Source organism: Sorex fumeus, unplaced genomic scaffold (assembly GCF_029834395.1).
Source record: "Sorex fumeus unplaced genomic scaffold, SorFum_2.1 ptg000058l, whole genome shotgun sequence".
Lineage (NCBI taxonomy): Eukaryota > Metazoa > Chordata > Mammalia > Eulipotyphla > Soricidae > Sorex > Sorex fumeus.
Genome location: NW_026606115.1, coordinates 14440508 through 14461320, shown reverse-complemented (window position 1 = coordinate 14461320; position 20813 = coordinate 14440508). Strand labels below are relative to the sequence as shown.

The window sequence follows — 20813 nt, the reverse complement described above, 5'->3', positions numbered from 1 at the left end:
CCTCTTCTCCAGCCCTTCACCTTGAAGCAAGCTTTCAATGGTGGACCACTTGACCTGACCCTAGCTTCTACTGTCCTAGGGTGTTAGTCTCCTACTATTATTTATATCCCCAAAATGAGTGCCGTCATTCTATGTCTGTACTTCTTCTTACTCATTTCACTTAGCAAACTGTATGTATTTTTAGTTGGAATGGATACATAAAGAAGTACCAGTGATCTTATCTTAGAAGACCAATATGAATTATAATTTCTAATATAACAAAGGATGGTAAGCACATCAGGAAAATTATGAGTACTAATACTAATTGAACATTTTTATGTGCCTACTATCATTTAATGCCACATGTGCAAATTCAGTCCCCACTGTTATTCTGAAAAGTAGGTATTTTAATTGTCTTGATTTTATCCAGGAGGCCCCAGGCTTTGACAGATTGGTACCTTAAGAATATCAAGTTCCCCTGGTCATGGGTCGGGAGACTTAACATTGTCAAAATGGCAATACTACTGAAAGCATTGTATAAATTCAATGCAATCCCTATAAGGATACCCATGACATTCTTCAAAGAAATGGAGCAAACACTCCTGAAATTTATATGGAACAATAAGCCCCCACGAATAACTAAAGCAATTCTTGGGAAAAAGAAAATGGGAGGAATCAACCTACCGAACATCAAACTGTACTACAAAGCAGTAATAATTAAAACAGCATGGTACTGGAACAAAGGCAGAGCTGCAGACCAACGGAACAGGGTTGAATACACTGACATCTCTCCTCAATCGTATGATCATCTAATCTTTGATAAAGGTGCAAGTAATGTGAAGTGGAGTAAGGAAAGCCTCTTTAATAAATTGTGTTGGCATCAATGGATGGCTACATGCAAAAAAATAGGCTCAGAACTCTGCCTAACACCATTTACAAAAGTAAGATCAAAATGGACTAAAGACCTCAACATCAGACCAGAAACCATAAGGTACATTGAAGACAAAGTTGGCAAAACCCTCCATGACATTGAAGCTAATGGTATCTTCAAAGATGCCACGCCACTGACTGAGCAAGTGAAAACAGAGATAGATAAATGGGACTATCTTAAACTAAGAAGCTTCTGCACCTCCAAAGAAACAGTGACCAAAATACAAAGACAGTCTACAGAATGGGAAAGGATATTCGCCGAATACACATCTGACAAGGGGTTGATATCCAGGATATACAAAATACTGGTTAAACTCCACAAGAAGAAAACATCCAACCCCATCCAAAAATGGGGCAATGAAATGAACAGAAACTTTCTCAAAGAAGAAATCCGAATGGCAAAAAAGCACATGAGAAAATGCTCTACATCACTAATCATCAGGGAGATGCAGATCAAAACCACAATGAGATACCATCTCACAACTCAGAGACTGGCCCACATTCAAAAGAACAAAAGCAACCAATGCTGGCGCGGATGTGGTGAGAAAGGGACACTCCTTCACTGTTGGTGGGAATGTCGACTGGTTCAGCCCTTCTGGAAAACAGTATGGACGATTCTCAAAAAATTAGAAATTGAGCTCCCATTTGACCTAGCAATACCACTCCTGGGAATATATCCCAGAGAGGCAAAAATGTATAGTCGAAGTGACATCTGCACTTGTTTGTTCATTGCAGCACTCTTTACAATAGCCAGAAACTGGAAGAAACCTGAATGCCTAAGAACAGATGACTGGTTAAAGAAACTTTGGTACATCTACACAATGGAGGACTATGTAGCTGTTAGAAAAGATGAAGTCATGAAATTTACATACAAGTGGTACAACATGGAAAGTATCATGCTAAGCGAAATGAGTCAGAAAGAGAGGGATAGACATAGAAAGATTGCATTCATCTGGGGGATATAAAGTAACAAAATATGAGATTAAAAGGTAAAGGTAAAGGCCCTCCCGTTGATCGTCGATTTGCTCGAGCGGGCCCAGTAACATCTCCACTGGAGACTTTGTTGTTACTGTGTTTGGCATATCGAATACTCTCGGTAGCTTGCCGGGCTCTCCGAGAGGGGCGGAAGAATCAAACTCGGGTCGGCCATGTTGGCCGCTTGTAAGGCAAATGCCCTACCGCTGTGCTATATGAGATTAATACCCAAGAATAGTAGCTGAGATCAGCACCAGGAGGATTACTCCATAGCTTAGTGGCCAGTCGGGCATTCTATAGGAAAGGGCAGCTCAGATAGAGAAGGGAACACCAAATAAAGGGTGTTTGGAGGATCCTCCCAGGAGGGGAGATGCACGTCGAAAGTAGACTATGGACTGAACATGTTTGCCTCTTTTGCAGACCACAACACCCAAAAGGAGAGAGAACACAGGGGATTGCCCTGCCACAGAGGCAGGGGGGGATGGGGGATGGGGGTGGGGGGGATATTATCCATGGTGGTGGAAAATGGACACTGGTGGAGGGATGGGTATCTGATCATTGTATAATCAAACCCAAGCACAAAAAATTGTAAATCTACAACTGTACCTCATGGTGTTTCACTAATAAAAAAAAATTTAAAAAAAACTACACAATCAAAACAAAAAAAAAGAATATCAAGTTCACAAATTTGGTGAAGGAAGGAACTCAGACATGAACTTAGACATGAAATATACACGTATATTTCCTGAAGAAACAAAGGAGGGTTTTTGCAATTAAACACATGAATACTTTAAATAATTTACTTCACATCTTATGTGTCAAACAAATTTGTGATAAAGGTTTCATTTTTCTTTTAAACCTGAAATGGTGTAGATGTGGCTATACCACAGTTGGCATGTTATGATCAAACCTTGCATTTGTCCCTCTATATGGTACTTAGAAGTCCTGGGGAATAGAAAGAAAGGTTCTGCCTTCACAGGCCCTGAGGCTGTCAAAAACCAAAGGCTACTCTGTAATCGAGTCCTTTGGTTACTGTCCAAATCTTTGAGGCTTCAAGAAGAGGGGGACTTTATTTGCTCTTATCCTTGCCAAAGCCAAGAAAGAATTTGAGTGAGGACTCTCCATAAACATTGTGGCTCTTCCCTCCAGCACTGCTCTGACTGAATGAAATTACCAGTTTCCAGAAATCTTGGTTCAATATTTACCTGGCAAGGGCATATTTTCAAGGAGTCTGAGTACAGTACTCTAGAATGAAAAGGAATAGAGTTGGAGAGTCAGCGGAGGTCTGTATGTGAGAGAGTGCATACATTCTCAGATGAGGAGTGGTGAGAAGCGGTAGGGCGATGGGTGGTAAGAAGGTATCAGAATTGCAAAGAGAGTGGTAGGGAAAGTGTCAAAGAAGAAATGATGCCCTACCACACAATGGATTCCTTTAAAAGACTTCTCTTTGCCAAAGACTTGTTTGGTTCAGTCTGAGAGGCTCAGATTGGACAGTTAGCACACATGGATTTCCAATTTGGCTTTCTTTATGGCAAGGAATTAGGATTAAGAGGGTGAAAGTGCTTTGGTGTCCTGGCATGAAGAGAGGCTCTAGGATTAAAAGTTTATCCCAAATGCCTCTGCTAATAAATTTATTGGCCCTTGTCCTACAAAGGGGCATAGCAAGGGTTTCTCCCACCTCCACTCCACCATTCTGTAACATATCAATATATGCTTCTAGAAAATTGCTGGAGACGTCACTGCCAAAGAATTTATGTGGGGTATGTTTGATTTGAGATCACAAGGAACATTGTCAGCTGGCAAGGACTGGACTGCAAAGAGAGATATGGGAGTTAGGAGCATATAGGTGAGAGTTTAAATTGCCCAAAGAGAGTATATAAAAAGCAGAGGAAAGTGCTTACAGAGTTCTTATGGCTTGTGGGTGGGAACAAGGCTTGGGAGTTGCATGGATTGGATGAAGGTACATGTATTCACTCATCCATTGATTCAACACCTAGTGATTTCTAGACAGATCCAGAGTCTTAAGAGGAAATTAATGATTTAAGAGGGAGAAGGATTAAGAGTGGGGTCCCTTAGTGAATGTAGATGAAGGATAAGGGAGGGGTTGAGTGCCTTGGCTCTGTCTTGTCGGGAGAGCACATCTGTTAATACAAAGCTATGTCTGTATTCCAGACAGCTCTAAACCCCTTCATTCCCATAAGATGGGGAACCACATGGCAGCTTCCTAGACTCTTGTACATGCCTCCTCCATGTTCTTGCTAGGCACTTAATTTTGGCGCCAACAATACCCTTTCTGAGAGCTCAGGCATTCTTCAGGAGTGGGTAGTGGTGGTGGTGGTGAGGGCTGACAGTTGAGAGAAAATAAAACAGAGGAGCTGTCTGTCTCTTGATCTGCAATTAGCTTCAGCTGCCATTGCAAGGCAGTGCTGTGGGCAGTCAGGAGTGTGGCTGCAAGCATAATAACCGGTGTGGGTAGTGCCTCATTGCTATCACCCGATTTTGCAGATTTTGCACTGTGTTATGCTTTGGCTTTAGCCTCACTGCTCTGCAACCTCTTTTCTCCCTGAGGATCCCCAAGGACAGAGTGTTCCACAGGCAGCACCAGCATGAATCACTAATGCTGCTAAGCAGGAGAACAACAAATAGAGGCTCCCATCTGTCCTGGATACACAAGCCCCTGCTCTCACTTGCCACCCCCTCTTCGGGAATTATTCCCACCAAGAACACTCCAGCCCTTTACATTCATAGCATCTCATTTCTTCATAGCTTTTTGGCAGAGCTCTATCAGCCACCATGCCAGGCATCCACAGTCATCCTGGAGGGACTGTGTGGTACAGGTGAGGACCCATATGTGCAGGCAAGCAGAGACTTGCACCAGGTCGCCAGGCAGGTTGGTGTCAGTGTGTGACCAGGATGCAGGCCCTCTGCCTTCTGGCCTGGCACTCTATTGCCAGCAGACTGCTGCCAACAGGGTTCCCCCTCGGTGGCTCTGGATGCTGTCTTTTCTGCATTCCTGAGAACCTGAGAGCCCGAACTCCATGACCTGTCTTGAAAATCACTGCAAAAGAGTGATGACATTGGCAACCAGGACTTCTGAATGTCAGTCCAGTCTCAAGCTCACTTAGGGCCTGCTGTAAGTTCACTATCAGATCAGTGCATGTAAAAGGGGTGCCTGAGATATGCTTAGAGCATAAACCTTGTCATCAGAGAAATGACAACTATTCATAGGGAGATTAATCTTAGATCCTAAGCCCAAAGGCAATCAAGAGCTTGGCTCATTTCTACTATACAGTCGATTGCAGAGGTGGGGGGTGGGGTCGGGTTAAGATACCCTTTGCAATATCTTAGCCCTCATCATTTCCTTGATCTTGGAGTAATCAGTAAGAGAAAGCTCATGATGAAGAGTTTAAGAAAAGCCACCGACACTTCTGCACTTCTGTGTTCATTGCAGCATTCTTCATAGTAGCCAGAATATGGAAACAACCCAAGTGCCCAAGAACAGACAACTGGTTAATGAAACTATGGTACACCTACACAGTGGAATACTACACAGACACCAGAAAAATGAAATCAGAAAATTTACTTATAAATGAGTGGACATACTGAGTGAAATGAGTTAGAGGGAGAGGGTCAGACATAGACTGATTGCAGTCATCTGTGGCATATTAAAAAAATAGCATTAGACTAAACCCAAGGAGAGTAGAAACAAGAGTGGTGTAGACAGGTCCATGGTTAGAAGCTTTCCACAAGTGTTGAGGAATGGCAGGAGCCAGTTAGGACAGAGAAGAGACCACTATAGTGATAGCAATGATAGTTTGAAATGATCATTCTGGACAAGAACTGAGTGCTGAAAAGTGGTAAAGGGATATACATTATAACTTTTCAGTAGCTGTGTTGCAAACCATTATGCCCAAAAGGAGAGAGATAGAGAGAGAAAGAGAGACTCTGGTGGTGGGAAGAGGGAAACTGTGGACACTGGTGAAGTGACAGGTGCTAGAACATTGTATGACTAAAAACCAACCACAAACAACTTTGAAACTCTATCTCGTGGTGATTCAATAAAAATTTTTTTAAAGGTAGACAAAAGCAAGCCTAGAGTTCTCACTAAATGTCAGGTACACTGTGGCTTGTATATAATATATGTAGGGCTGAAGCGACAGCGCAGCAGGTAGGGCGTTTGCCTTGCATGCAGCTGACCTGACTGTGATTCCTCCACCCCTCTGTGAGAGCCCGACAAGCTACTGAGAGTATCCCGCCCGCACGGCGAAGCCTGTCAAGCTACCTGTGACGTATTTGATATGCTAAAAACAGTAACAAAAAAAAGTCTCACAGTGAAGACATTACTGGGCTCGCTCGAGCAAATTGATGAACAATGGGAAGACAGTGCTACAATATATACTATATGTATATATTTATGGATGTATTTTATAGATAATGATTCTATTACATCTAATATACCATATCACACATATGTTTATGCATAGACATATGCTATATATTATGTATTTTATATTTATAATATACGTGCACCCATATATACACATACCTAATCACTTTCCGTGGACCCTCCTTCAGAGAAAGAGATCAGGATAGTGTCTGTCATGTAGAACAGACTGAATTGCTGCTTACTCATCTTCCTTCTTATCATCTGCCTCTTCATTACCATTATCAACAGGGATATTATATGAAGTAGTGCCTTTTATCCTTCTCACCCCGTGAAGTGGAAACTATTAATTACATCTCTAAATGATAAATGAGGATGCTGATGATAACGCCTTATAGCCTAGTGTGGAGTGTAGAGACTACCAGGGTGAACCCAGTATGGTACGAGGCAGTCTTTGGGGACTCTGCCTTCCATTTGCGGCAGTGAGGCATAAGTATCCCTGGTGTTGTGTAGGCCACAGCTGAGCTTTGCTGATGAATGACTTGGTATCAAGAGATTTTATCAGAGTTTGATCCTGAGGTTTGGGCAGGAGTGAAGGCAACATTATTTTATGTAAATGGAAAAGGGCTGTGATTCAGGGTGGGACAGTGGATGGTGGGCATGTGACCGGCAGCAGCAGGCTCAAGTGGAGATTGTCTCAACTGGATAATTCACGACTGTGTTGGTCTTGATTTTGGGAGCAATGGCAGTAAAGTCCTGGGGGGTGTCAGGTTGAGACACGAGAGATAGGGATACTAGTTGGGGGAGTGCCACGGTGGGTGGGACTTGGGAGGCCCCATTGAGTGGTATTCAATGACCCCCTAGGAACAGGCAGGGCCGGGGATGAGGGCAGACCTTGTAAATCCCATCCCCTCCAATGGGAGGGGTGGGAGAGCTCTACCTGCAGTGATAATACATCAAGCTTCCCAGCTTCTGCTAGAAGCCTTGCCCTACCTCTCAGGGCTGTGCTCCTGCCCAGGACAGTGTATATGTGTGATGGGGGTGGTTTCTGTGGGCAGAAGTCATATCCAGCTGGGGCTGTGAGCCAAAATGGGGATAGTCCCCATGGCCTATGGCTCCCTTAGGGTAGTCTGCTAATGAAAGCCAAGCAATCATGACATGTGATTTGGGATAGAATGAGAAACAGTACAGCTATCCAGTTCCTCTGGGGTATTCAGGGCAAGCCACTGACTTGTACTTTCCCAGTGTTTTTTGGCCTGAGTTTATTCGTAGACCATACTAAATATCCAATGTGCTTTAACCCAGTCCAGTTTCCTAGGACTCCTGAAACTTTAATTACATCATAACCAAATCTCATACCCTATAAATGAATGATCACGATCACGACCATCCTGTTATTCTTTGATTGCCTCGAGCAGGCCCCAGTAAGGTCTCCTTCGTCCTAGCCCCGAGATTTTTTAAAAAGTGCCATATTCAAGGCTCTTTCAGGGTTAGGAGAATGAGACCCATCATTGTTACTGGTATTTGGCATATTGGGTACGCCACGGGGAGTTTGCCAGACTCTGCCGTATGGGCAGGTTACATTTGGTAGCCTGCCAGTTTGACCAATGAACCTGTAATAGAAATAGGTCAAGAGAGTTTAAACACAATCCTAAATAACTATTTTCTCTTGGAACTTCTGAGTGATCCTTGACCACCTCCTTCCTTAGTTTTGTCGATGTAGGATGGTTTTAGTCTCTTTAAATCACCTAGGCATCTACTGATTTCTTTCTTAAGTCTCTTAAGTCCCTGGGAGCACAACAATAATGGTTCCAAACAATGGTTGTTTATATACATGTACTTATTTATTTTTCATGAATATGATAGTTAATATATTTAACTATTAATAGCTGTAGAACAACCATATTTTTACTGAGTGCCTCATGTACACATGGCATGCTTCTAAATTCTTTATATAAAATAACTTATTTCTACATGAATAACACTAGAAGGTAGATATTATTACTAAGCTCCATTTTGCAGGTGAAGAAACCAACCAGAGAGATTTAGTAAGCTGTCCAAGTTTACAGATATCAGATGTCTGAGAGGTAAAGCCTATCTCTATGACTTTTGCATGCAAATATCTGTAAAGATCTTTTCTAGTCCCCCTAGTTCAAAGAACCTACTACCTTTTCCCCTTTTGGTCTTGGAGATACATGCAACTTTGCTCAGGGTTTACTACTGGCTCTCCATGCAGGGATCAATCCTGGCAGTACTCAGAGGAGAATATAGGTACCAGGAATGTGTCTGCTGCATGCAAATCAAGTACTTTATCCACTGTGTTTTCTTTCCAGCCCCTCAAAGTAAACTTTAGATGAGGATTCTCTTTTAGTTTGGGGGTAACACCAAGGGGGGTGCAGTAACTTTAGATGAGGACTCTCTTTTAGTTTGGGGGTAACACCAAGGGGGTGCAGTAACTTTAGATGAGGACTCTCTTTTAGTTTGGGGGTAACACCAAGGGGGTGCTCAGGGGCTACTTCCTCCAGCTTTGTGCTTCGGACTCACTTCTAGGTATGCATAGGAAAACACGAAGTGCTGGGTATTGAGCCTGAACCTCTCTCATGCAAAAGAAGTGTTGTATCCTTTTAGGCATCTCTCTGTCCTCTGTTCATTCTGTATCTCACATTAGTAATGTCCTTAATTTTTGGCATGCTGTCCAAATATTTCAGCTCAGGGTCTTTGTGAAGAAGCCTGGGAGTCGCTGAATGAATAGGGACAGGTCAAGATTATGAAGGCATTTATACTCCCAGAGGGAACCAGGATAAAAGATAAGGCTCATTTATAAGAATCTGAGTCCTGCAATTTCCACCTCAAACCCTGCCCCTATTTTTAAAAATGGAGATCACTCTTTCTGAAGGTGTGGCCCCAAGATTGTCTTAAACACGCATGTTTCAGAGACAACCCCTTTCCCCCCAAACCAGACCCTCTGAACCTCTCTGGAGATGATAATGGAAATATATATTTCAACCAATTCCATGTCCAAAATAGTTGGAGATTCCTGTTTGATTCCTGTTTGATTCCTATTTGAGAGGATAACAGCTTGTCTTGGGATTTTACAGGTACTATAAACTCACTCGCCTATGGCTACTTTCCCCCGCCATCTACAGATAGAGGCTGTGGGAAAATTTAGAGAGCATGCTGAGGGCACCCCTGCCCAGAAAGCAAAGCTCCTTCTTGCAACCACTTCCATCAAAGGAGGATGAATTCAGGCTCCTCAGAGAGGGCAAGAGTGGGAGAAATAGGAAATGAAGGAAAGCTTCTGGAAGCCACAGATAAGAGAGAGTCCCAAGGGCAGGAGAATGTGGGGGAGAGAGAGACAACAGTGGCCTAGCAGCCCCAGCAGCAGAGAGTCACAGTGCACCTGCCTAGGCTGATATAGGGAAGCCAAAACTCCAGTGAGCCTCACAGGAAACAAACACAAGGTCTTTTCTTTTCCTTTTTAAAAGAAGCAATGTAATGACTTCATCAGTTGAATAAGATTTTTATGAATCTTTTCAAAAAATATGTTCTTTCGGGTTTTGTTTTTCTTGGAGGGGGCACAACTGGTGGGGCCTGGACTCACTCCTGACTCTTTGCTCAGGGATCATTCCTGGTGGTACTTGGGTGAACTCTATGTGGTGCTGAGGATGGGGACTAAACCAGGTTCTGGAAAATTTGCAAGTACCTTACCTGCTCTAGTATCTCTCCAGCACCAAAACTCAGTTATTTTTAGTTAAACATCATGATTTCTAATAGTACTGAGATGATGAATGTAAACTTGTGGTACTGCTAACATCATTTCAACCACTGACTTGTTAAGATCCCCCTATTTCTTTCCCAAGGTCTCTCTATACCTTCTTTACATCATCAATTAATAGTTCTAGTGATAAGGAGAGGCAAGGGTTTTGGTGGGACACCTCACTTTTTGGTAGTGCTTTAGGATAGAATTTCTATTTCAAAAATTTGTGGGGAACATAACATCAGAAGTGCTCAGGTGGCTATTTCTGGCTCTGTGCTCATGCTCAGGTGTGACCCCTGGAAGTGCTTGGGAGACCATACGTGGGGTGATAAATTTGAACCAGACTTTGCTGGCCACCTTCAAGGCAAGTGCCTTACCTTCTATACCATCTGTCTGGTCCAAGGACAGAGATTCTTAAACAGTTCCCCTTCATGACTCCTGTTCATTCAGAAACCCTACACAAACCTATTATAATCCTGGCTTGTAATACAGGCATACAACCCAAAAATTTTCTCAAAATAAATCATAGCTTTCAAACAAGTCTTTGTGACCTCCAGATATTGTTTAATTACTCCCACATGGACTCGTGACACACAGACTAAGAAGCTATGGCTTTAGGAGTTGCCCTCTTCGGGACCATGACTTCTGATAATGATTCCATTTTGCCTCTAGAGAGTGGGTACTGGAGCTTAGTCTGTGGCTGGGGCATACCGAGGGCAGAATATTATGACTTACTAGCAGTGAATCTATTTATTTACAGAGTGGGTGTGGAGTGGATACACAACTAGTAGCAGGAAAGACCTGGGAACACTTTCATCTAGGGAAACTGGAAGACAAAAGAGATGAGGATCAAGTTACCATATGATCCAGCATTTCCACTTCTTGGTATCTACCTCCAGGACACAAAGGATATATGGGCACAGTTATTCATTGCAGCGTTTAGTACAATAGCTCAGGTATGGAATCAACCTAAGTGTCCAATGATTGATGAGTGAATTATGAAGGTATGTTATATATACACAATGAAATTCTATGCAGTTTCAAGAAAGGGTAAAATCATGCGATTTACTCCAAATCATGGAATTTACTCCAAAAAAGAAGAAAGACAAATACCAGATGATATAATTTATAATATATGATGCATAATATATATAATATATAACAGGACAGAGAATGCAAGGCATTAAATCAAAGGGGGGATACATACATAACTCGGATCCCCAAATTATAGAACTTAGAATGATAGGTAAGGAAAGAATCATAAAAGAGAAAGTAAGTAGAGGTGGACAAGAGGTAGCAGGGGCAGGGCCAGAATTTTGGATACAGAGATGGTGTACAGGTGTGGTATAAATATGTATCTGAACCTCGGCACCAACAAATAAAAGCCTGAGATCCAAACTACTACAACCAAACTTTAACACGTGCTTGTCAAAGAGGTAGGATTGGGGGTAGGAGGGAAATTGGAGACATTAAGAAGTTGACACTGGTGATTGGATTGGTGTAGGAATATTGTATGCCTGAAACTCAACTATGAATAACTGTAAATCATGGAGCCTTAATCTTTTTTGTTTGTTTTTGGGGAAACATCCTATAGAGTTCAGTGCTAACTCCTGGTTCTGTGATCAGGGATCACTCTTGGCAGGATCCAGAGGACCATATGGGATGCGGGGAATGAAGCTGGGTCAGTTTCATGCAAAGCAAGCGCTGTACCAGCTGTACTATTGCTCCAGCCTGCCTTAATAAAAAATTTCAAAAACAAAAGGGACGAGGGACTATTCACACTAAAAGTCATGATGAACACCTAAGACTCTGACAAACAAGACCAGACATTTACCGTTGGAATTCATTCCTAGAGGCTGACAGATACAGGGGGCTGGTGGTTATAATCTTTGCAATTTTTTTATATCAGGCATTTTGCTGGGCAAGCACTGGCTCATTGAATCTTTTCAACAACATCAGATAGGTCCTACTACTACTGTGCCTATTTTCAGATGAGACTTAGACAGATTACATGACTGGTCCAAAGCTGTGCAACTAATGGGTAATTTGATTACAAAATCCTACCCATTACCCCTAAAAGAGTCTATGTTGAAATGTAGGAATGCTTTGCCATTGGCCTGTGGTTCCTCAGGGGCAACTGCTCTTTGTACCTTAAAAGACAGTGAGTTATTTTATCCACCATCAAGTCAACCCAGGTATGTCATTAATGCTGGATCAAGAGAAAGGAAAGTATGGGAATTGGTATCACCCCATGTTCTCCACTCCTTTCACTTATTCTTCTCGACTAATAAAAATTGCCAGGGTTGAGAGATAACAGAGAATTTCGTCTAATTTTATATGAAGTTTGCTTACCACTTTTGAGAGCCTTAGGTTAGTGGCAGGAACTCTCTTAAGCCCTATTACACTGTGTGGTGAGGTTATTCTTTTTCCTAATATACCAGTTTTCTTAAGTACACTTTTGTCTTATTCCTCATATTCTGGCTCTCTGACTCAATAAGTTGTGTTGTACGTATTTTGTCAAGACTGACACCATCCCTGCCATTTCTGCCAGTGAGGCTTCTAAGTTACTTTTGTCCTTGACCCAGAACCTGCTTACAGACTCTGATCCAGAACTCATCTTTGTATCTTGTGCTTTTTTGTGGTTTTCCTTTCTTATCCTCTATCAAAATATGCTGTCAGGGTGGGATAATACTTAACGGGTTGACACTGCACACTAAAAGATTGTCATTTTAGGGGATGCCAAAGCTCTGAGTAAAATTATGTAGTTAAGAATTTTCAAGAGGTGGGGATAGATAACCCATTTTGGAAGGACTGGGGAATATCTTCTTGGAATACCACAAAATTCAGGCTACCACTAAGCGAGAACCTGGATTATTTTGCTTATGGTCATAATTCATCATATAAGGTGATCATGTCCCCACACCCAACCCCAAGACAAAGAAGTATTCCATCCAACGAATGTCTAAAATCCTCAGCACTTTTTCAAAGGAAGAGGTCTGGGGTGTTTGGTGAATTATCCAAGACCTCAAACAAAGGCAGCAATCAAATAAATAACAAATTCCTAGACTCATTTCTTTCTATAGCCTACAAGTGATTCTAATATGCACCAAACATGAGGTGAATTTCCCCCTTTTTATTTATCTTGTACTGCTATTAACTTCCTCCCCAAATTCTCTTCACACCAGGCACTCTGAGGAGAATACAAACAAGAATTGGCTCATCCCTCCATTTTGGAAATTGAAGATAACTATCCTTGGTCTAATAAACAGCTCATACTTTTTATCTGCTATACACAACACAACAGTATTTTGTGGGACTCAAAAGATGGAACATGCCAGTCTTATCCTGTTCTTATTCATGGCTGAGGAAAGATTTTGGAAAGTACGGGTCATGGCAAGTTTTCTAAAGCACTTCCTGTCAAAATTTATTCCTCATCTTGGGCTGGAGCGATAGCACAGCGGTAGGGCGTTTGCCTTGCACGCAGCCAACGTGGCCGACCTGAGTTCGATTCCTCCACCCCTCTCGGAGAGCCCGGCAAGCTACCGAGAGTATCTCGCCCACACGGCAGAGCCTGGCAAGCCACCCGTGATGTATTAGATATGCCAAACACAGTAACAACAAAATCTCCAATGGAGACGTTACTGGGCCCGCTCGAGCAAAATCGCCGAACAACGGGAGGGCCTTTACCTTTACCTTTACCTTGGCCTCTGAATGTTTTCTCTACCCTAAGAATGGTTTGGTCTGAATTTTCAGGGAGGGGCTACGGCAGATAATGGAGCAAGGCCCTCTTATCCTGGGACATTTTGAGTGAACTTGGAAGTCCCCAAAACGAGACGAAAAGGGATGAATGCCCCTTTTGGAGCTATTTAAGGGACTGACAGTGAGACCTGAGACAATATCCAGTCTCTCAAAGTAATAACCAAAAGCACCATGGCTTCTTTCCCAGGAAACCAGTATTTTGGCTTCTCCTCCCATTAAAGGAGGAAAGCACTGAACAGAGCCATGTCTCTGCAGTGCATGGAGCCTCCCCATTGTGGCAGCATTTCTAACTGCGTTTTGAATCTACTGAAACTCCACGGCTGGCTGTTTTTCTTTTTAACATGGAGGATTTTCTCAGTTGCCGTTTATACTGTCCTGTTTACCACATCTTTCACGGTTGCAGCAAATTGCTGTCTGAAAGATGGAGAAGGCAGAGGATGCTGTGCCCATAGTATGAGCCTGTGACTACATTTGAATAATCCAAATGCCCGGGGTACAGTGGATTCTACCAATAAGTCCAGAGTGAGACGTCAGGTGTGCATAGCACTGACGAACTGAAGTCCTAGAAGGACAGGTGGAGCTTGTCGTATGCTAGGGGCTTGGGAAAGAAAAAAAATGAGGTGCTTTCATTTTTCAAACTAAAAAGCCTTTGGGGGGGAGGGGAGTGGAAAGTCTGGAATTTGAAAGCCATGGGCTTGCCCACACCTGAGTTGATATTGATGACCTTCCCAGACCCTGACCACGGATCCCCTCCCCCTCCAAAGACAGAATGAGCAGCAGTGAGCCCTGGTACTTACAGGTGCAGAGGCTTTTAGGACAGGAAAATAGAGAGCGCAGATTCCTGAATGCTTGCCGAGTCAGTTGCATCAGATTAGGATGCGATGACTGTGAGAATAACATGTCTGGCAAAGCTTGCTGCCCCCTCCCTCCCCCTTTCATTCCACATGCAAACTCAGACTACCCCCTAGAACGGCTCTGTCCTAAGATGCCGGCCCCTGGTGCCTCCGTGGCCCCTTACCAGGAGGGTGCTGACATCCACTCTACTTCTTGGAGCCTTGTGGACCGGCAAGGTAATCAGGCTCATGGGATTTGGCTGAAGTAATGACTGTCCTCCCAGAGAAAAGAAAAAGCAAGCAAGCAAGCAAGCAAATCCGAAAACGGGTCCAGGGCGGAAAGCTTCAGGTCCTTAGCATGTTCCTGGCATATTCCAAAAGTGACATCCACAGCAGAGAAAGTGTCCCAAAATAGCGCAGGCTGCCAATGCTTTGCTGAAACCTGAGAAAGATTTGCTGAATTCAAAGATCTGGGTCGCTGTGGGTGTGTGATAAAAGTGCAGATTCGTTGGTAGGAGGAACTCAAACCATGAGCTTAGGAGTGATGCCAGGTCACCTGGGTCGTGGCCTATGTTCTATTTCCAAACTTGCTTAAGTTGGTGGCAGTGTCAGAGGGTCCTTTCTGCTGAGGCAGGGGGCTGCCAAGAGGTTCTAAGGATGTTTGCATTTTAAGCTCTCTGATGCGCTAACAATATAAAACAGCAGGGCTCTATATTCTGCATTTCAAATAAGGAAACTGACACTGTGCAAAGGTTTCTTTAAGATATTGCTTCATAACTGATGAAATTCCCTTTCCAGTAGATTTTTCATTTCTTTTGGCCTTTGGCATAAGTAAATGTCAGCTTCTTAAAAATCAACAGAGAAGAGCAAACAGTAGGGTCTCTGTGATTTTCTCGGGTTTTGAGAAATCTCCCCTCCCTGGCTTCTGACTGGATGGTGTCTGTACATTGCTGCCTATGGTACTGGGAAGGATGAGGTATACGCAGACGCGCTGTCTTGCTTTGGTATTTGCTGAGCTCTTGGGACACTCTCCTTTCCTCAGGTATGTTGAAAATTTTAGGATTGTCTGCAGACAGTGGGGGTCAGTGTGTAGAAATTTCAGCATATGTCTTTCTTGGACTGATCTTGGGCTTTAAGAAGAAAAAGCACAGATTTGGGTTATTTGTCCCAGCGCTGCTTTTACTCTGTTAATTTGGGCAAGTCATTTCTCTTCTCTGGACCTCAGTTTCCTCCTCTGTAAATTGAAGATAATAATTTCCCTCCTGATCCAACTGTATATAGTGAAGATTAATGCAAAGAGCCACAAGAATGTTACTAAGGCTTGTCACTCTCATTAAGTGATGGCATCTTCAGGGGACTCCGACTGACATCCCCTAGTGCTCTGCATCAACATGTTTATGATGTGCTCGGTGCACACAGACATTGGTTATAGGCATTTTGAACTTCATGCCTACAGGTCCATGCCATTTCTGCTTCCAAGATGTGCATGATCTTTGGTGGATTACATTAATAATCCTTAGAAGCTCAGTTTTCCCATCTGTCACATGGGTATTCAAACTGATAGCTTAGATCCATTATTCTATATCTGAAACTACTGGAGCTGGCTGTGTTTTGGAGTTTAGAATTCTTGTAATCTAGAAAAGAAATACAGGGCACAAAATGTATGTTGTGTAACACTCTAAATAAATCTGTGGCTGTTTTCTGTACTCAAACAATCCTAAACAGAATAAAGAAACAGCCTGATTTTAACCCGGGCCCAATTTGACCACCAAATGAGCTATATTTCTGTTTTCAGATTCCTGTGAATATTAGAAAAGCCATATATGAAATTAGAAACAAGGAAAGATGCTAATCCTTATTTAGTGTTTGCCATGTATTAGGTATTGTTTTATTGTTCATAGTCCCCTGGATCACTTAGTTAAATAAAGAAACTTATAAAGATACCTCCATTTTATTGGTGAGATAACTAAGGTTTTGAGAGTGTCAATCACTTGCCCAATATCCCCAAACCAGGAAGGGGTAGGAATGGGATTCTAACTCAGACAATTCCGCTTCAGAGTCTGTGCTCTTATGCAACATGTCTACTTATGCTTTGAGATTAAAATGAGGTTTAAAATGACTTAAGGAGCCAAGAAAGACACTGTAAGTGTGGAGGTGGTGAATGGGTATTAAAGGGAGCTGGCGAGTTAGTGCCCGTCAACAGGGAGGAACGTGCTCAGCTGCAGCTAACTGTTGCCACAGCAGAAGGAGGATCCAGGTTTATTTTTTGGAGGGGGAGGCAGGCAGGGTTCTCCAGTATTTTATGTGAAATTTTCTGACTTTTAAACATTGACAATGTTTAAAATTGCTAAACACATTGTATGGGTCAAATAAACCCGTCTACCATCTGGATCCAGCCTGTGGCAGCAGTCTGCTCTGCAAGGAGGAAATAGATGTAAACGTGCTTTGAAAAGTTAAAAATGTGTTTTAGAAACAGACTGTCTTATTTAAAAGTTAAGGTGATCGCCCCCTCCTGCCCCAGACTGTGGGATAGTTTTTTTTTAAATTGAGTGTTCTGGCCTGATGGAGATGAAAAGTCGGAACTAAATAGAGACTTCAGTGAACTTGAACACTTCATTCCTTTGGCAGGCTGGATAAATGAGAAGCCTAGATGTACTGGACGGGCTAAGCCTCAGAATTCCTGCCACACCCACAGTCCCCTTCTAAGGAGTTTCCATCCACAGACCCTAGAGGAGGGAAGTAGTAGCTTCTTATGAATAGGTGGCTATGTTTGGAACCACGTGACCCTGCTTTCTGCTGGCAATAGCTTATTGAGCCAGAAGAGGGCATCTGATCCCACAGCAGTTTCTCTATAGGCTGGCAAGCAGTCAGTGGAGGAGCTCAGGATGAAAGCTTTGCCCAACAAGCAAAACAGTGGCTGATTTTGAACCAGTGAGGGTCTCTGGTTTTGTGAGTTTGAATACCAGACGTAGAGTAAGCAATTTGGCAACAGGGTAGAAGCTGAATAGAGAAGGCAGGCTGCTGGTATAAGCAGGGCCAGGAAAGATTCCTGAGGTTCAGCTAGGTGCCAGATTCGTTACATACCATTAACTTACAAAACGCTCACAGAGCCAGTGAGGTAGGCATTGCTGTTATACCTGTTTCACTAACCAGAAAATTGAGGCAAAGTAATAAATTCCTAGGGTTGGAGACCACTCTTTTTTGGTTTTAAAATTAGAGTGTACAAACCCCTAATCCAGTGATTTTTTAAAATTTTGTTTTGGGGTCATATGCATCACTGCTTAGGGTTTCCTCCTGGCTTTGTGCTCAGGGATCACTCCTGGCAGTGTGTGGGGAACAGGGTCAGCTATGTGCAAGACAAGCTATGTAGATTATTTCTTGGGCGCGGGAGAGATCGCAGTGGGCTGAGAAAGGCACATGCTTCACATATTGTGAGAACTGTTTTTGATCTCTGGGAATTTATGATCCCCTAAGCACCACTGGGAGTGAGTCTTGAGCACTGAGCTGAGAGCAACTCCTGAGTAGTGTTAGGTGTGGCCCCAAACCAAACATGCCCCTTCCAACCTTATACACTACTTTAGAATCTTTTAGGTCAAAATGCAGATTCCTTGATCGCAACCAAATGTAGGTTTGTGACTCTTTGAAAGTGGAGTTCCCTTTTCCAAAACCCACACCTGCGCATTAATCAACCTCTCAGTGCATGACTGATGCACAAGCACTTCCCAGCTACACTAAGAGAAATGCTGTTTGAGAGAGTAAGGTGACAGTATATACTTCAGAAACAAGGTCAAAGTCAACAGATGTGTTTCAACGCCAAATGTGAACTCTTGGAGGTAGAGCTGATTCTTCAAATTGGGCATTGTTCTGCCATCTTTTCTAATCCAGGCAGTAGGCATTTGTACCTTTCATGGAGGGAACATGACAACATTGAGCTGAATGTTGTTATAAAGGACCCTGATTTCTCTTCTGGGCATCAAAAGAGATAGCATGTGTTCACTGAGCACTTTCCACGAAGAGCACAAATTGCAGTTGATTGGTAACAGACAAAATATAACTAAAGTCAGAAAGTTATATTGAAAATCATAGAATTTTAAAAGTAACTTGAATTTCTAAGCTAATCATAGAGGGTCTTCTCTGCCCTAAATAATTATGTGAGAATTCTATCCATGCCCTTATTTTCACTGTTGATGAAAACGCAGACTAGGACCTGATCAGGGCTAGCAGTCTCTTTCTAGGTCATTGTAGAATTGCAATGCTCCCCTGCCCCTGCCCCAAGTAAAAGCTTTGAACCAGTTTTGAATTCATCTGCCTTTAGGAACTCTTCCCAGGAAGAAAAGGAACAGTTTGCTTGGAAAGCTACAAGTCAAAGACTGGTTTTTAATCCAAATGCTGAATGGCATTAAGCACATATTCCTACCAGAGGGCATTGTTTTCCAAGGGGTGGCATAGGTCATACGCTTGCCCAAGTCCCGCCTCAGCATGGCTTGAATCTGCACTTGGCACCTTTCATTTCTCTTATACTTGTTGATGTAGACACTTTTTTGTCTGTGTTAATGTTCTCGCCTTGGCCATGATGATGTCTGTTTTTCAGTCATCTGGCCAGAGAGACTTCCTGACTCACAGGTGGCCGATCTTATCTGTGTTGCTGTTTTAACCCTGAATGATTCCCTTAAGCAGGTCCTTGGACAAATGCCCATCCTCCATAAAAATTGCAGCGATAAACAGCACAATGAGAATGACCTAGGTTTATACAGTTCATATTTTGTTAAGCAAAATCTATTACATTTAAGGAACTGTCCTAAACTCTCAGATGCCTCCCTTTCTTTTTGATGTTTAAAGAAAAGCCTTTATTTTTATAAAATATTATTTGGGTCAGTTTTATTTCTTAAAGTCTTTACTTGGTAAAATAAAAAAATCTAACAACTTAATTGTTAGTCCCCAATTTTGTTTATCTTGCAGTAACTGTGAGTCTGGGAACCTGGTCCAGAAACCTGGTCCAATTTGTACAATTCTGCTGCTATCTCTCAGTGCCTCTTATTACCACTTATATCAGAAGTGCTTATAAATTACCTGTTTCATAATCTGCAGCAGAATCCTTCCAAGGATTGACATCAAGCTTAAAACTCTGGGGTTTACAGTATACAGATCTTGTAGTTTCGTTATTTAAGAAAATTGGGACTGTGCCCATTTTCAGTCTTTCCATATCCCTCCTGTTCTCCCAAATTCCACAGATCCTTCAGGACGGCACCTAATTCAAGGCAGTTCTGCTTGTACTTCTTATACTGTTCTTTTCCCCATAGAGTTGGACGTGCATGTACATGTTGTTTGGGGAATTTGAAGCACATCCAATGAAAACGTAATTCCCATATAACAGTCAAACCCTTCTGGAGCTAACCAGAACACACCTACCCTCTCTTCTATATGACAGCCCTTCAGAGACTTGAAGACAGTGTGTGATTCTCTCGTGAGTTAAGAGCACCAGCTGAGTCAGACAAACCCGATTGACAAGCCTGGCTTCACTTTCTCCCATCTGTGAGAGCCAAGGTAAGTTACTTGATTTTGTGTTCTCTCTACTTTATTTATTTAGATGATTTAGAAAATCTGTCTCACCTCTCACCACTTCAGTGGTTTATTGTGCAACAAACAGTGTATGTAAAACACTGAACACAGTTCCATGCATAGAGATTACTCCTCAAATGCTTCCTATTTTACTTCTGTACTTATATAGAGTAGGGTGGATATTTTAATTTTCAGGGATGTTAGGGAGCAAAGAGGTAAGAAGGGGTTCTTCCTCCATGATTAATTAGAGAATGCAGAGGACCCTATAATAACTGATGTCTTTCTTTATCCTGAAGTTGTCTATTTTCCGTTCACTGAGAACCATTTTGTGCTGGAGCTGGGGGAGAGGATATTGTGAGAACCCAAGAAGAGTTTCTTTTCAAGAGTTTGAAAGTTAATTATTGACATATTGAACAATATATTGTTTATTATTATTAACCAAAGCAGTTAGCTATGCAGTCTCCCAAACTCTATTACCTTTTGTGAGGTGGCAGGAGCAAGACACCTCCTAGCTGTACTGATCAGTGTAGGCTGGGCAGGACATGAAGGACCTGTTATATGATAAGCAATTCTTGAGATTTTCCTTGCTTGAAAGGTCTTTGTTCTCTGTGTTTGTAGGGACACTGGCAGGAATAAA

The 20813-nt window shown here is 42.5% G+C and overlaps 1 protein-coding gene across 1 annotated transcript in view; it reads left to right on the top strand.

Annotated features, from left to right (window-relative positions):
- Positions 1–20161, top strand: part of TMEM164 (transmembrane protein 164) — a 544838-nt gene extending 524677 nt beyond the window's left edge. The window contains exon 7 of the mRNA XM_056125663.1: positions 20046–20161. Within this exon, the coding sequence (XP_055981638.1) occupies positions 20046–20090 (45 nt within the window). The 3' untranslated portion in view covers positions 20091–20161. The remainder of the gene's footprint in view (positions 1–20045) is intronic.
- The last annotated feature ends 652 nt before the right edge of the window (positions 20162–20813 follow it).